We start from the raw sequence: 18,629 nt of genomic DNA, 5'->3' as shown, positions 1-18,629 counted from the left end.
ACTTCCTCATTTCTGACAGCAAAAACCCGTATTTCATTAAAACATTTCATTTGTCAACATTTCAGGTTATAATAACTTTATAAAAGCAACATCATGTTGTTGATTTTGTAAGATATATAATAACACCGATCAGGCATAACATTATGACCACCTCCTTGTTTCTACACTCATTGTCCATTTTATCAGCTCCACTTACTATATAGGTGCACTTTGTAGTTCTACAGTTACAGACTGTAGTCCATCTGTTTCTCTGATACTTTGTTAGCCCCCTTTTACCCTGTTCTTCAGTGGTCAGGACCCCCATGGACCCTCACAGAGCAGGCACTATTTGGGTGGTGGATCATTCTCAGCACTGCAGTAACACTGACGTGGTGGTGGTGTGTTGGTGTGTGTTGTGCTGGTCTGAGTGGATCAGACACAGCAGTGCTGCTGGAGCTTTTAAACACCTCAGTGTCGCTGCTGGACTGAAAACGAGGACATACAAAGTTTTCTTTCGACAGTAGCGATAAATATATATTCATTTATAGCCTCAGGCCGGAATAAAAGGATTGTGTAAAGATGTTGATTCCCGTGCCGATTGAGCTGCTGCAGGTTTTTAGCTGTGAGGCATTGAGGGTGGATGGCTCGTCGTTACGTTTAGCTCACTCTGCTCCCCTTGCAACAGCTGCTGGGCGGGCTGCGTTTGACTTGACCCTTCTCATGTCAGGGATGAAGTCATCTGTAGATTCATCCTTAGGGACATGCACACGTGCGGACTCACATAAGATGCAACCCTCAAGCGAGATACAAACTCGGAATATGGCCCATACTTCTTTTTTGTTTATCGCTCAGTGTGTTCCAGATTGGATCCAGGTTGATTTCCCTCTACATGTCTTAATAAAACCTCATATTTCTGAAATTGTATGTTTTAAATGAGAAGCGGGGGAAAAAGCATTCTTCACTGTAAGTATGGTTCATATGTTGAGATTGTATTTCAGGTTATTTGGTACCATTTCTATAGGGAGTGCACTAATTATGAATTTTTAACCTGATTCCAGTTCTGGAATTACTGTTTTTACACAGGACCGATTTTGGTCAGCATAAAAAAGGCAACAAAGACCACATCGCACAACCAGAAGGAGAAGTTTGTAAACAAATTTTAAGCTGGCTTGACAAAGCTGTTGCATAGAAGTCCCTAAGTAGCTAAGTTGTTGGTCATTGCTGTGTATATATGTATATAAAATACAGGGAGATTCACTCGAAAGAGGCCCCGAATATTCTGTTGTAACTGCCGTTAGGATGAAGCAATCTGAACCAAAAAAATCCGCTACATACCTTCACGTCTGTGTAATCGATTGCATTACATGTGATGCTGGAAGTGATCTCCGTTTTCTGCCAGACGTTTTCTGCCGGAAGTTGCAAACGGAGGTTAAACGTTACGACGGCTGTCCGGCGCCTACCTCATCGCTCCGATGCTGGGCCATTCCGGCTTGTTTGAAGCTCCATGTTTTCTTCAGATTGCTTCGTCCTAGAGAGTTATTACAGAATATTCGAGGCCTCTTTCCAGTGAATCTCCCTGTATAATGTTGAGTAGAATAAGAGTAAAATAACAAAACAAAAGAACAGTGAGTTGGATTTATCAAGCCTACTTAACTTACTTGGGCCGTTTCAGCGTCTGAAGTGGACTCGGGTTCCTGAGTCATGGTTTCTTTTACTTATGTGAACACGCCAAACGAACTCAGACCCACTAAACGGCCCCAAAAATGAACCGAACTGAGACCACGTTGAGAGATGGTCTCAGTTCTGTCAGTTTGTAGTTCGTTTTGTGGTTCGACTAATTTGTCCATTGTGAAAATAAAACAGCCCCAGTCCGCTTCGCTTTTTGCCAGTCTGCAGTTTGCTTTATGGTGAAGACCTCGAGGCTCACTGTACAAAAAAAACAGACCACCGGGGATCACTCATAAGGTTCTACTCTGGATAAAGCGTGTCCGACAGCAGCGCCGACATATTAAAGTGATAAGATGCGAGAGCCTGCGTGATTTTACCGTGTTAAAGGCTCATGCTGAGCACGCCACGCAGTTTTAAGCTGCTTTCTCACTGAACGCTGAACGAATAAAAATTCACAGTCGATGCATTTTTTTTACCAGGTGGAGCTCAGTGAGGAGCACAGCCCAAAACGGAACCCACTGCGGCAGACACGCAGGGTCATTTTTCCAATTTTTGTGCTATGTGCTTTGGCCAAATGTTTCAGCACGGCCAATAGGAGAACAGCAGGCGTGTCTGGTGGCTCCTCTTACCTCCTGAAAAGTCAGATTTATCAGAGAACGCTGCCCACTTTGCCAGCACTGCCCACACCGTGAGTGCTGTGAAGGGGGTCTGAGTTCTAATGGAGTTGTGGTCCGAACAAGAAGTGGTCTGAGTCCTCTTTATAGTTCACTTACATTGTGAACACAAAAAGAACTGAGGTCACTTGCAGTTGGTTCCCTTTCAGAATCACTTTAAGGGCGTTTATCACACTTGGGCCGTTTCAGCGTCTGAAGTGGAGTCATGGTTTCTATTGCATATGTGAACATGCCAAACGAACTCAGACCCCCCTAAATGGCCCACGTTTGTAGTTCGTTTTGTGGTTCGATTAATTTGTGCATTGTGAAAACAAAACGGCCCCAGTCCGCTTCAGCTTTGCTTTATGGTGAAGAGCTCGATGCTCGCCGTACACACAGCCACAGTCTTCACTTCAGCAGGTAAACAGACCAAGGATCATTATGAGGTTCTACTCAGGATACAGTCTGTCCGTGATCTGAGACAGACAGCAGCGCTGATGTATTAAAGCGATCAGAGAGCCCGCGTGATTATACCGTGTTAAAGGCTCGCGCCAGGCACGCAGCAGCAGTTTTCAGCTGCTTTCACTCTGAACGCTGAATGAATGAAAACTCGCCGGGTGGAGCTTCAGTGAGGAGCACAGCCGAACACGGAGCCCACCGCGACAGACCCGCAGGGCCGTGTTTCCAATTTTGCGCGATGGACTTCGGCCCATCGTTTCAGCGCGGCCAATAGGAGAGCAGCAGGCGGGTCTGGCGGTTCTTCTCGTCACCTGATAGCACGGATTTATCAGAGAACGCGGCCCACTTGGCGAGCGCTGTGCACACCGTGAGTGCTGTGAAAGGGGTCCGAGTTCTAATGGAGCTGTGGTCTGAACAAGAAGTGGTCTGAGATCTCAAAGGACCAGAAAGAAAACTGAGTTCTCTTTAGAGTTCACTTAGTGTTCCCTTCCAGGTTCACTTTAACAGAACTCGGTTCGGTTCTTTTAAAACGAACTATATGTGAAAACACTGACACATTCAGTGTAGTTCGTCCTCGCAGGCCTGTGCACAGACATTCTGAGAGTCAGAGGAAAAAAGGGCAGAAAAAGTCAGTGTACAACTGTGTAATCATGCTTTAGAGGAAACAAATGAAGTGTTAAATGTTAAATGAGTTATAACTGTATTTAAGAGCTCCACAGAGCCTGGCTCAGAAACTTGGTTTAGCGAGTTATTAGTCCCCCTTACTGCCTACAGTTTGTTTGGACACTATGCGGAGATGATCAGTGCTTTATTGGTGGAATTCCCAGCACTGTGATTTTGTGTGCATCCATAACAGGTCAGATTTGATTGAGAGCAAAAAATATCCATGTGTGTGTGGTACTGCACCACAGGTGGCGCCCAAGAGCAGTGAAGCTTGTGGAACCCAAACCCATTAGCTCAGTGTCCAGGACAAGAGCCTCGCCTCGCTGAAAAGGATTTTGAACAATGGCCATATAAAGGACGATTATTATACACGCCGACCAAGAGGGCACTTGTTTAGTCTCAGGGCAGAAAGATAGGGGCTCGAGTCCCCATTGGGGTCTGTCTGTGAACATGCCTGCCTCCTCATACAACTTTCACTCTACAAGCATTACAGATTCTTACAGGAAAAAGTAAAAGTAGAGTTAAAAGCGTTTGATGACTAGTGCTGTTACGGTTGTAGCCACATTCTTTCTTACTTAAGCCTTCAATGAGCAGCTGGGCCTCCCCGCTAAAGCGGTGACCTCATGCTAGGTTATTCCCCATAATGCGTTCAGTCCCCAACAGAAAGCTCATATAATTCTCTTGGCTTTATTGAGTCCCAGTGCCTTATCACAGGATCTCTGCGTCTGCACATGTCTGTCAGATGGGCCGCTCAGAGGAGGTCCTTTCACAGTAAATGGATTTGCTCGTGCCTCATAACCAGCATCACAGGATTGTTTAACATCACATTCGTAACGGGTCCTCTGATCAAATGGGGCATTACTAACGTGATAAGCAGTCTGTCAAAACTAAACCTTCACGGTACGTTCCAGCCAAGACTGCAGTGCCGAAGTAAAAGGTGGAGTCTGTTCTGTTGCTGTAACTGGAACGTTCTAAGCTGGGGCTGCACTGCATATTGTATTTATTCTAGGGCTGTTAATGTTAACGTGTTATCTATCTATCTATCTATCTATCTATCTATATGACTATCTATCTATTTGACTATCTATCTATCTATCTATCTATCTATCTATCTATCTATCTATCTAAATGACTATCTATCTATCTATCTATCTATCTATCTATCTATCTATATGACTGTATGACTGTCTATCTATCTATATGACTATCTATCTATCTATCTATCTATCTATCTAAATGACTATCTATCTATCTATCTATATGACTGTATGACTATCTATCTATCTATCTATCTATATGACTGTATGACTGTCTATCTATCTATCTACTAGCTATCTATTTACTATCTACCCACCCATCCATCCATCCATCCATCCATCCATCCATCCATCCATCCACCCACCCACCCATCCATCCATGCATCCACCCACCCATCCACCCACCCATCCATCCATCCATCCATCCACCCACCCATCCACCCATCCATCCATCCATCCACCCATCCATCCATCCATCCACCCATCCATCCATCCATCCATCCATCCATCCATCCATCCATCCATCCATCCCACCCACCCATCCATCCATGCATCCACCCATCCCATCCACCCACCCACCCATCCACCCATCCATCCACCCATCCACCCATCCATCCATCCATCCACCCATCCATCCATCCATCCATCCATCCATCCATCCATCCATCCACCCATCCCATCCATCCACCCATCCATCCATCCATCCATCCATCCATCCATCCATCCATCCATCCATCCACCCACCCACCAATCCATCCATCTACCCATTCTTCTGTTCTTCTGCAGCTCGCAGTAGCATCGTATTCAGCATCAAATATTGAGCCTTTCAGTATACAGAAACCTTCAGACCAGGGGTGTCAAACCCAACCACTGAAAGGGCCATATTAAAAAATCTCAACTAATCTGTGGGCCAGAGAACAACTGTTTTTATTTCATATTTAATGTTGTGCTGTAGCCCGGACTGGCCACCGTTTATTCAAAATACATCAAAAACAAAAATCAAATCACACTTATTGTCACATTACATTTACACAGGTGCGAAGATGAGTGAAAATCTTAGGTGCGTAGCCCCCTTGTAGAATTTAAATACAAAAAAATATATATAGGAAAAAAGAAATGTATATCATCGACACTAAATATATACACATATACACTAATATAAAAACCTCAACAGTAAAATCTAGACACTTATAGTAGACCTTCAAATATTACATGAATTCTTGAAATATTCTAAATTGAAACGTCCCCAGGAGCTCAGTCTTTTAAACCTACCTATGTGCTTGAACTGGACACCTGGGATCCTTTCTTTGCTGCAAGTTCATTAAGACTTGGGCTCAGTTTCTGAGCTGCTGAGCTCACGTCAAGTGTTTATAGAATAGATTAGAATACTTTATATTGGTTAAACCTCAGCTGAACTGCAGTTAGTGTGTTTGGTGATATGATTAGTGTGGAATTACGCAGAGTTGTGTAGAATTGAGATGTAACTGCTGTCCTATAGACTGTTGGTGGGGTAGGAGAGTCAGAGCACATTACGTTTGTAGTGCATGCTGGGGACTGTAGTGCAGCACACTGTGAAACAGGCTAATATTATTAATAGACAATTTAAATACTCTTGCAGGCTGGATAGGATTGTGTTGCGGGCCTGATCCGGCCCGCCGGCCTAGTGTTTGACACATGGGCTTCAGACTGATGGGCAGGATGAAGCGCTACATGCTTGTAAATGTGGTGTTTAAAGAACAGAAGCTAAACAAATTTGAGCTGTTGGCTAGCACATAGTCGGATAGCGAGTACGCTATTAGAGTACTATGATGGCTGAAGATGTCAGTTACAGATCACTTTCCTTTAGAGCTTAAAGTTTACAGGTATTTTTTCCTCTTTCCTTTGAACACCAGCACCTGTAGCACTTTAGTTCTGGCCATTAGACTGAAGGTTTGTTATTTAAATCTGCCAAACCTGACATTTTTAGTAGGGATTTATCTTTGCACAATGTAAACCTGCAGCTAATAATGAGACTAAATTAACATTTTCTACTAAAGACTCAAACCTGCACCCAAGAGACTTGAGACTTGACCTGGACTTGCATCAGCCCATGGGTTTTTGTTGTTAGAGAGCAGCGCGGCAAGCACTGAAAATTTCTATTTGAAAACTTTTATTGATGTTGGCCAAGACAATAAACGTAGTAAATTAACAGAGCTCCATGGAGTCAAGTCACTTTTAACTACAGATGCACTGAAATTTCAGCCACCAAAATCTTTTAATCTGGTCGAGATATATATAATATTTAACATGGTCAAAAATGGTTTCTGGCCGAAAGAGAATAAATCTTCAGATTTTGACTGAAAAAAAAAACAAAGTTTAAATAGAAATACAACAAAGTGTTTTTTGCTCAGCAAATGAATTGAATCATACAAGAAACAGTGAATAAATATGCTGCTTGTTTCCTTCACTCTTCTGCACCAGTCAGGCAGGCATGTTCAAACAGTTTGAACAGTGGGGGGAAGAAAAAGTCAGCCATGTGGACATATTTCAGGGTTTCGACAAGGAATATTAGACAAGCATTTTATAATCACTGTTCATCCCGGATATCAAGAGAGGAGACGACACTGAAGAACTTCTCCACTAAGTTTGATTCCACAGCATCTTCCTCGATAGACATAATACAGCAAAACAACAGAAGCAGGAAGGAAAGTCCTTGTAGACGACAGCTGTAGCCATGGTTTTTGAAAGGTTGAAAAAAAAGCAAAGAATAAAAAAAATTAAAAAGGAAGTCATTGCCTTAGTTCAGGGGTCGGCAACATGTGGCTCTTTTCCTGTCCTTTTGTGGCTCCACAGCTGAATCAGATTTGTAGGTAAAAATAAAATAATCCTCCTTTACAGTAAAATAAAGCTCTGCTGATCGTTCAACACAGTTTAACAATAAATGGTCTTAAACTCTGGAGTTAATGTAGAACTGCTAATTCACCCTTTAACCCTGAAGATCAGCGCAGACTGCTGGTCACCATAGCAACCTAGCTAGTAGCTAACGAAAAGGCAAAGAGAGAGATTTAAGATGAACATTTATCATTTGGAGATGAATAGACTTATTTGCATTTATAATCCTCCAGCTGGTTTCCTGATACGTTTAATCTGCAGCGAGAAACTGACAAACACAAAGTTGTGAAGCTGAAGTCAGTTTCTCGCTCACCAGCAAATTTTCCCGTTCCACCTTAAATGGTGCAACAGTTCGCTACATAGTTAACTACATTCCTTCATTTAAGGTGCAACAGGAAAATTGATATGAGAAGCGACATCAGCCTCATAAAAAGTCGCATGTCAAGAGACATTTTACAAGAAACTGTTCTACTTCTGTGGAAAAGTTTCCTGCTGGAGATGTGAGAAAAGCAGCTATAGCTGAGCTAAAACTTAAAGCAGAGCAAAGTAAGCCTGCGTTTTTGCATATATCATATTTTTAGCGTATACTAGGGCATCAGCACATACTGAGACATATTAACAGCCAAGATGGTGAAATTTCAATAAAATGCACATTAAGTGTTGTGGCTCCCAAGGTGGTTTGATTTTGGTTGAAACTTGACAAAGTGGCTCTTATTAATGTTTGGGTTGCCTTAGATGATCAACCATTCTCTGTCAATGTAAACTAGTTTTATTTTTTTATTGTTTCTATTTGTTGTTAATACCTTGTAATGTTTAGTACATTTAACCTTTTCAACTCCTTGAGACCACCGGTGGTTCCAAAACGCACTTCGTCATATTCTTTATAACTTTCATATTTCATAAGCTACGTTCTAAAGGTGGGGGTCGTATGAGAGCTGTAACTGTCTTCTTTCCAGTCAAATAGATGGGTGATGTAATTTTAAACCCTTATAATAAAAGAAGAACTCAATAGTCGACCCATTTTTCCACAAATCTGGGCTATAAACTATAAACAGATGGCGTCTCTTCAGTGATCTGCTCTGTAAAAATTGTTTTTATAAAATAATACAAAGAGCGTCTAAGATTTTTGTCTTTCAGCAGTAAATTGTAAGCGTATAGCAACATGTGTGATCATAAAACACATTTTCTGTTAATTTGAGGGGAGCTTTAAAAAAATATTAAATAAATAAAATAAACATTTACATTTATTTCATGCAGTACTGAATAATTTGCCTTATGATTTGGTCATGTAAATGACCAACCAAAATATACCTTGGTCAGTAATAAGAGGTTAAAGCTTTAAACATTTATTTAAAGGAATAAACAAAACGACAAATTAAAAAGAAAATTGCAGCCAGGTTTGTCCTGGATTTCCGTTATGAGCGGATTTAATCTGTCTACATGTGCTGAGTTCTGTTTCTATAAGTAAATACTCTTAGCGTGAGGCAGAACGCTTTCCTGCTATTAGTTCTTTAACTAATCTTAATGTCTTATCCGTCGTGCGTATTTGACATATCTTTTTATATCAGCTTAATGTGCACTAAAAAGCCCAGCTGTCAGCAGCGCTGATTAGTGTCTGCCTCTTTCATCACTATGTAATTAGGAAATGAATGCATTGGACTGAAAACTGGTTAAGTCCATTTACAGAGCAGGAAAATCTTATTGTGGACGTGTTTCATATTAAACAGTGCATGTATTACTGCTTCTTGGTCTTAACTGATATGAGTATTTGGTGCAAATATGAAGCTCACGTTTAGTAGAGAGAAAAGGTGTCTTTAGATTTTACCATTTGTCCGCAGAACCACAGCCTGAGAACCCAACACTGCCGGCATTTGATCAGGGGCTGTTTGGTTTTAGCAGTTAAAACATGGCTGTTTGTATCACCCATGGATTTTACATCATTACGTCGACTCTTCTTGTAAGTTCCAAGTAACATTCCAGCACCCCTGTCTTGCATCAGATGAAACTTCCAGCTGTTTGTAATTTATCCCCACCCCCCCCACCCCACTCTCTGTGTCACTAATTATCACTGAAGTTATAATTCTTTGCTGAACTTGGCAGGCAGTGCAGTGTGGGTCAGAATGTTGCGGCCAGCATGTCGAGGCCAAGCACGCCCGTTTAAACTAAGCATAGTTTTTAATGGTGATTGGCATGGATTTGTGATGATTTCAAAGTATTATTGGCCAAAGCCTCAGTTCTATTTTCACTTATCCTGCAGTGCTGAGGCCATTAAAGCAGCACTAAGGCTACTTTTAAAATCAAGGACCTTTGTTCAAGTGATGATTCTCTTTGTGAGGTAAGTGTTAAATTAAAAAAAAAAAAAAGGTTTGTCTGCAAGCAGATAGGTAAATTGGCAAAGAAGTGGAAAATCTAGTGACTAATTCAGATAGTAAATTATCTAATTTGTGCTCTTTTCATTATAAATATATCGTCTGTGTCCAAAAAAAAAAAACAACCAAAAGACCCACAAGTAAGTAAATTTTCAACATAATTTGAACACAGCAGCTGCCCTTCACACTGTGTACAGATATCATGATAAATGGACCAGCAGAAATGCTTCAAAGTTGCTTGGATTAAAACATGTTGCATTAAGTTAAACAAGGTGATTCAAAAAGCTTCATCTGATTTCAAAGCGTCATATTTTTCCAACCGTGAGGTGTCTAGGAACCAATCACAATCCAATTGAAAGAGGGGGTTACAGAGTTTCTGACTGTCAGTGGAAGATGGCTCCCTTCAGTCTGAGAGGAGATGAGACCCCTGAGCAGAAAGCGTTCTGCGTTCTCCACTTCAGTAAGAGTGAATCCGTCATAACTGTGCAGTGTGATTTTCGTGGGCAGTGAAGCTCCAACAGCTCAGAGCGTTTGTCGTTGGTTCTACAACACTGGATGATCTCCGAAATCGCACTGAAAGAGCCGTGAGTGCAGCGACACCCGACATGCTCAATCCAGTATGGGATGAGTTTGACTATGGTGTTGATGTTGTCTGTACAGCTGGAGGAGGTTCAGACTGAGACCTTGTACAATTACATAATAAACTTTATGCTCATTTAAACCATTTACAGTTCACTGCATTGATCTGTAATGACTTACAAGTGAAATAAATCATTTTGAAATCAGATTAATCTTTTTGAATCACCCTGTATTATAAGTTAAGAACATTTTCGTCCTCGTCTGTAAACTTAGTTTAGACAGCAAGTGTAAATACATCTCCTCTGTATTCTTCAGTGAAAAGTGTCTGATCACATATCACATTTAACATCTGTCCTGTTATGTGTCTCTAAAATTCAATCACTGGTGATAACAAAAGCATGGTCTGTTTCAATATTAATGATTTTTCACTCATACCTCATTTAAACAAGCACAGAAAAAATCTGCCCAAGATCTAAATTCCAAACATTCAGTCAGTCCGACATTCTGCGTTTAAAAGTACAGGAGTCGAAGAGGAAGTGTTCCCTGAATTTGATGAAAAACCAGCCTGTGTTTTGTGATATTCTTGACACTGAACTGAACAGAAAAATGCAGACTTGAACCTGTTGGTCCTGAATATAATTTGGCTGTAAATGTAATTTATTATGTAATTATTTAAATTATTAGTGGTGCAGCAAAGACAGTTTTTTTGGCTGATTTATTTATTTATTTTTTCTGCCAAACTGATAATTTGGGCAATGTACAAATGCAGGTATGTAACACGTAACATACACTACAGAAGAACATGTTTTTGTTTAACAACCAGATCAGCAGAGCTAAAAAGCTAACAAACTCCTCAACTAGTACTCAGAGATATATATGTATATATATAATGGCTCCTGTTGGAAGAAAACCTCGTATCTCTATTTTTGACCATATATTACAGAGTTCAGAGTTCAAACAACTCAAACTACTGAAACTCATTTTACCCCTTTACCCTACATGTAGTCAATCAGCCAAGACATGTTTGGTCTCTGAAGTTTGCTTCTGTAGAAGTAAAGCAAGCATATTGCTGTTGTCAGAAGAACGTTTTTCAGTGTTTGACATAATTTGAAAATGCCTGTTGCTCTTTACAATGTTTGTAAATTTCATATTCATATATATATGCACCCATAATAATTACACTTCAATAGTGCAGCAAAACGACATTAATTGCTCTAGACTTCAAGGGTAAAGTGCAGGCATTGGTCCTTCAAGGCTGAATTCAGTCCCCATTTGAGGATCATTATCTCATTGTACAATAGTAATGGCCATTATGTGGCTGTATCTTGGTGCTATCTCAAACCTCCCTCGCTGCTCTAGCAACACAAAGCTGTCCAGTGTGTGGCCGTGTCCTGCCCAGGTCCGGCAGAGGGACAGCGTATGAAAGAACGGAGCTGGAGTCCTGCAGGGAAACTGTGGGGGGTGGAGATCCAACCTGTCCTGTGGGATTGGCAAACGATCTCTTACAGTTCGCCAGCAACTCTAAACCATATGCAGCCATTTTTTATGCAGCTGAAAGTTTGTTTTACTTGCCCCACCCTTATTATTTTACTGTGAATTATGAAAATAAAACCCTAAAAAAAAACAGCAGGGCAGCTAGAGGAAAAATACTAAAGAGAATGTTGAAGTTGAGGCCTTTTCACAGCTAAAGCTTGAAAATATGTTTTCCATTTATTTCTCACTTCTTCCTAGTGAAAAAGATTTAACGGTGTAGTTTTACCTTGTCATCAATGCAGCTGATGCAGGCAGATGTAAACAAATGTAGTCTCCAAAAAGTGTTTTGATGTTTCTACGCTCATTGTCCATTTTATCAGCTCCACTTACTATATAGGTGCACTTTGTAGTTCTACAGTTACAGACTGTAGTCCATCTGTTTCTCTGATACTTTGTTACCCTGTTCTTCAGTGGTCAGGACCCCCGTGGACCCTCACAGAGCAGGTACTATTTGGGTGGTGGATCATTCTCAGTACTGCAGTAACACTGACGTGGTGTGTTAGTGTGTGTTGTGCTGGTATGAGTGGATCAGACACAGCAGCGCTGCTGGAGTTCTAAAACACTGTGTCCACTCACTGTCCACTCTATTAGACACTCCTATCTTGTCAGTCCACCTTGTAGATGTAAAGTCAGAGACGATAGCTCATCTGCTGCTGCACAGTTTGTGTTGGTCATCCTCTAGTCCTTCATCAGTGGTCACAGGACGCTGTTGGCTGGATATTTTTGGTTGGTGGACTATTCTCAGTCCAGCAGTGACACTGAGGTGTTTAAAAACTCCAGCAGCACTGCTGTGTCTGATCCACTCGTACCAGCGCAACACACACTAACACACCACCATCACGTCAGTGTTACTGCAGTGCTGAGAATGATCCACCACCCAAATAGTACCTGCTCTGTGAGGGTCCATGGGGGTCCTGACCACTGACGAACAGGGTAAAAGGGGGCTAACAAAGTATCAGAGAAACAGATGGACTACAGTCTGTAACTGTAGAACTACAAAGTGCACCTATATAGTAAGTGGAGCTGATAAAATGGACAATGAGCATAGAAACAAGGAGGTGGTCAGAATGTTATGCCTGATCGCTGTAATCTAACATTCTGTCTAGGCATTTTAGAAATATATCAGCATCATTGGGATCACAGTGAGAGTTTAATAAGTCGTAAATGTGGTGGTCCTGGCCACAGTTCGTTGGAATTTGCTCAATATCCGTTTGTTGATTTGCTTTTTAACTTTTGGGTTTCGCAGAATGAGATCGGCGGTTGATTTCAAATGAAATGAGATTTCACAATGTTTAGTGCTGTTTCATCATTCGCTAGATGTTTAATATGTCGCTCGGCGCAGCTTCATATCGCTACATCCCAGCTGTTCAGTGCATTTATCACATACTCTAATCAGTTTAACATAAAGTCACCTCTGCAAGACTTACGCTTGAACATATTTCATTTACACGGACAGAACAATAATTCCCACACTCAGAACTCCCAGCGTTTAAGAAGCATGGTTGGAAACGGACATCTGTTTTATGTAATTGTGGCCGTGTGAGGGGGCTCTATTGAACATGTGTTTCTCTTGCTGGTTTTCTCCTCGATTGCTCTTTGACATCAGTGGTGCAGGGGGAGTTGGTCAGTGGGGAGGGGGGGGTTGGGCAGTGAGTCATTTCTTCTGGGACAAAGTAGGGATTCAGTTGGAAGACGAAGGCTTTTCGGACTCTTTCGCTATAGAGGTGCCTCTGGCTAATTCACACAAATTTGGAATTTCGTGTTTCATGCTTTTTCATGCTAAATCTAGGGCTGTCATTTTCGATTATTAGTAAATAAGTAACAATTATTTTGATAATTGTCCGTTTTTTTTCTTTTTAAACACTCCCAACAACGAAAATTGATTTACCAGAACAATAATAAGCTACACAGAGTCTACGCACAAAAATGTTGTAAAAGGATAAACTGGGAAGCCTTTAAAAAAAGTAGAAGTTATGTAACCAAAACATGCATATAAATTATTGTGTCCATCCTGCTTTTTACTGGGAGAGTATTGGGAGAATTTACACATTTATCAAACACATTGCAAAGTATTCTTCAAATTCCTCACTTGTTTCTTTTTTTCCAACCAATTATTGAGTTGAGTAATGTAATCATGAGCTCTGTCAGATACAGATTGTACAACTCTTCCTTGTCATTTCTTTGTTTAATATTTTTGACAACATTCTATATCTATCATGTCTGTTAGGTTTGAAGTGAGGGTCTACAGCAGGGGAAATTCAGTGAGGTCCAGTTAGAGAAAATTTCCTCAAGCAGAGGTCCAGAACATCGTAATGTCTAACTTGTATCATGATTCAGTGCCATATACTGTTCACTGAAGTAGCTTAGTAGGTATATCAACATCTTATACAGTCAACAACTGAATGTCAAATCAAATAAAGTACAATTCAGTCATATTTCAGCAACATTTATTGTCAGTTTTCTCTTTTTAGAGACCATCGTGTGAAATAACTTCCCTCTGACTCACTTTCTTCTCTCGCCTCATCCCTCTCCTGTGTGTGCGTCACTCACTCGAGTCTCAGGGCTCATCGTAATGCACCGATCTGATTGGCTGAGTAGTGCCACGTTATATTTACAATGCATGCGATTGGTCTGCGGGTCTCCCGGGCCACTAAAGCTACCGTAAAGGCTAGAAAAGTTATGCTGATTGAAATAAGACCACCCTGTCGAAATTAAATAATTCTCCATAGTTCATTGGTTATAGGTCCGGGTCCGCATAGGACAGCGTTTGGGTCCGGACTCGGACCACGGTCCGCCTATTAGTGGCCTCTGGTCTGAAGTGTCTATCTTTTATACAGGTTCTTTACAACCCAGTGTGTATGTGTTCATGGAATACGACATGAATAAAACCTGTTACGACATTCATGAAAAGGAGTGATGACACTAAGTAGGAGGATGTTTGTCGATTACTCATCACTTACTTTTATTACGCTTTAAATGTCTAAAAATAGTCGTTATATAATTCTGCAGAGGTGCTCTGTATTTGCTGACCAGTATTAACTAGTCTGAAACTGGATCCTTTTTCCATCGGATGGATGGGGGGGGTCAGAGCCCCGATTCACACTGGGTGCTGCCAACAGTTTTGATTTGATTTGGAAAAGTGTATAATTTTCTGTAACTTGCAGACTGAAAATTGTCAAAGATTGTTAAAGAATTTTCATGAAACAAAAACTTGATTTTAAATTGATGCACTGTATTTTGTGTTTATTTGTTGTAGATGAAGGAATATGAAATGATTTATAGTGCTTATGGTGAATGAAAGCTAGTAGGGGGCTAACAAGTTCCTGGTTTACATTCAGTGCTGATGTTTTTAGGTTAAGTGTTCCTTCAAATTGTGTTTGAGTTTGTTTTCTTTCTCTCCACATAGATGATGAATTCGGTGCTGAAGGTGGCGGTCTGTCGTTAGCTCCTCAGGGTTCACTTCAGCCTCAGCCTTCCTTCCGTGGTGGCGCGGCAGAACCAGGCCCAGCGACCTTGCCTCCACCCAACTACAACAACATCCAGATTCCTCCTGGCTCCCACGCTCCAGCCAACACGCCTGCAGAGCTCCCCCGTCCCACGGGTAAAAAAAACACTTATACACTTCCCTCACCGTGTATCGACCACCACCTTGAACAGTAGTGATGCTGGTTTTGATGTGACTGATATGATTATTTCAGTCCACAATCAGTACATGAGTCATGTGCATCAGAACGTGGCCGGTTTGAGCACACAGAACATTCTTAAGATGTTGTTTCGCACATTGGTCTTTTTCAAGCTCTTAAGGCCTCAGTGTACTTCTTGTGAAACAGAATTCTCGAGGGTTGTGCGAAGCTGAAAGCGCCTTCGCGAGCTTGAAACCTCGCATACTTTCTGCGGTTTCGTGTTGCCTGTCGCGGATGCGCCACATCGCTCTGACATTTTATGATCAGTTTCATGACTGCTGGAAAACGATTCTTTCACAGTTCTAACTATGGCGCCGTTTGAGTTCAGAATACTGACACCATTTAAGGTGGAGCGGGAAAATTCGAACAAGAAGCTGGTGAATAGAAAGCCAACCTCAGCCTCGTCCTCTTGTGAACCTAAATATAAGATAACCTGTATGTTTTGGTGCTTAGTACTGTTTAGTACTACCAAATAGTAGACTAAGGCCCAGTCCCATTTCACCCCTCACCCCTACCACTTAGCCCTTAGCCCTCTGTTTTGCGCGTTCACGTCTAGGGGTAGGGTGTCCCGATTCTTGATGAGAAGTGTTAGAGCTACATGACCCTCCAAACGGAGGTTTTTCAGAGACTCCAAACATCATAACTTCATAACAAGCATAAAAAATCGCTAATAGTATGCTAATGTCTCGGTAGCTAGCTTGCTAATTTTCCTGTTCCACCTTAAATAGTCCTGCAGTTCTGACGCCTGAAGCGCCAGAATGTAACTGCTGCTCCATTTAAGGTGGAACGGGAAAATTTGAACAATAAGCTGGAGAATATCTGACTTCAGCTTCATATCACTGAAGAATTAGGGGTGGGTGATAATAAATAGTTGCCCCCCTCTTTGAAGGCATATGATGCCCTAAATGTAACTAAAGCCCAGCAGTGAGGAGCTGAACTTTACCCTCCTCTGCTGTCACTGCAGACTGGCAGGGTCGCCTACAGAGCAGCGCTGGTAGCTGTTAATGAAGTGATGCTCTTTTTATTTGAGGGTCCCATTTCAGAGGGAAGATTTCAACCACTACCCTGTAACTCAGTTCCAAGGGGCAACACTCGAAAACAAGGGGTAGGGGTAAAAAGAAGAAATGGGATCGGGCCTTGATATCGTACATTTAGGAGATATTCATTGTTAAATAAACAAGTGCGCGTTTAACAGTGAAATATTAGTGTGTCTGCCAAAGCCAAAGCTCCTCAAAGTCGTCCATCTTTGTTTAATGGCACGCCTCTTTTTTACCGACCAATCAGAGGCTTTGTTGCATAGCGTCTTCTTCCGCGGAGTTCGCCCAGCTGCCATGTGCGCAACACAGTGAATGAAGCCTCCACACATCGTCTGCGTTTATTCGTTTTCTCCACAATTCCATCATATTGTTCGCTGAAGCCAGGCGAACGCCGTCTCCGCAAGAATTATGCTGAGGCCTTTACACTTTGCACACCCACCCTTCCAAAGGGAAGTTGTGCCATGTTGGATAACAAGTTGAAACATATACTCAGAGAATCAGCTCTGCCACTCTGCAGTCTGTTTATCCTGGCGTTTTGCTCGTGTTCTAATCCTTCTTCCTCAGCGGCTCGTTGTCGTCAACAGACTGGGGTTTCATTATGATTGCTTTTGTTGAGGTTATCATGGCTGTTTCATCACCTTGTATCAACAATGTAACAGCAAAAGACGATGGAAGCAAAAGAAAAAATTACTGTGAACTGGATTCCTCAACGTTATACAGGAGTCGTTCCCTCTCATCAAACCACTGGAGACAGTATAGTGTCATCGGTTCCTTTGAGCCAGCAAGAACAAGGAAGAACGCTAGGACTTGTTCACCAATATCTTCCAAAAGAGAGTTTTTTTTTTTCTTAAATGTGTTTTTTTTTGAGAAAGGTCCTAAGAAAAAGTCTACATCAGATTCATGACGTGTTCTTAAACCTCAGAACTGTTCTCCCCTTTGTGCTCTTGAGTGTGTAGATTCTGTTCTTACCTTCTTACCAAATCCCAAATAAGAGAACACTACCGAATGTCAGAATCTTCGTGAAAACCAAGTGGGTTTTAAGAAGATATTTCGGTAACACTTTCTATGAATGTCACCTTTGTAAGCATCTATAAACGCATTTATAACATGTTATAATGTATTTATAAGGCATTATAAACATGGTTATAAATATTTATAAAAAAGAATTACACTGAATTACACTTTATAGCCATGTTTATTATACATTATGAATTGTTAATATAATGCATTATAAGTAGTGTTGATAACATGTTATAATGTCAGTGCCAAAGAAGTCAGTCCCAGCTTGGAGAGCGTAAAGTAAAGACAAATACCAAGCTAACGGTGGTGAACATTACCTTTCCCACATTGGGTAAAACACTGATGGCAGCTCTAGTTTAAACTCTGACATTTGAAGCCTGTAATGTGCTTTACTGTGAATGTTTTAGTGTTTCAGTAAATCCTTCAGTAAATACTTCAACTTGAAGCCTCACTCTGAACACTGGAGGAGGCTTTAGTACAGTACGCTTCACTTACTTAGAGCGGACTAATACGACTTATGAGCTCTTATAATTTGTTATGATCAGTAATTATAATGCATCATGTTAACAATTCATAATGCATAATAAACATGGCTATAATGTATAATGCATTTTTATAAATATTTTTAGCTATGTTTATAATGTCTTATGAACATGTTATTAACATGTTATGAATGTGTTTATAGATGCTTACAAAGGTGGAAAGTGTTACCGAGTGTTACATAGAAAGTGTTACCGATATTTCTTCTTTAGAACGGTTGGTGAATGAGGCCCAGTGTTGTAGTGTGATGGTTCCCAACCCTGCACTCTTGAAAATAAAAGTTCCAAAATGGTTCTTGGCTTGAAACGTACAGTTCTAGGGGAAAAAACTACTTTAATTGGTTCTTCACTGTAAAACATGTCATTTACAAAAATGCTTCATTAAAGAACTATCAATTGAAAGGTTCATTGGGGCACCAGAGGTGATTCTTCTATTACATTGCTTAAAAGGACACTTTTTAGCGTTTTTTATTATTTTTTTTCCAGTTTTCTCCCCAATTTAGTCGTATCCAATTCCACCTACTAGTTAGAACTCCACC

General features: G+C 41.0%; 1 protein-coding gene across 1 annotated transcript in view; it reads left to right on the top strand.

The window, feature by feature from the left end:
- vta1 (vesicle (multivesicular body) trafficking 1) overlaps positions 1–18,629 on the top strand; it is a 69,191-nt gene that overhangs the window by 44,634 nt on the left and 5,928 nt on the right. Inside the window, exon 6 of the mRNA XM_036581227.1 lies at positions 15,218–15,412. Within this exon, the coding sequence (XP_036437120.1) occupies positions 15,218–15,412 (195 nt within the window). The remainder of the gene's footprint in view (positions 1–15,217; positions 15,413–18,629) is intronic.

The sequence above is a fragment of the Colossoma macropomum genome, unplaced genomic scaffold (assembly GCF_904425465.1).
Source record: "Colossoma macropomum unplaced genomic scaffold, Colossoma_macropomum, whole genome shotgun sequence".
Taxonomy (NCBI): Eukaryota; Metazoa; Chordata; class Actinopteri; order Characiformes; family Serrasalmidae; genus Colossoma; species Colossoma macropomum.
The sequence above is the reverse complement of the archived record's forward strand: the minus strand, read 5'-3'. Positions and strand labels throughout refer to the sequence as shown.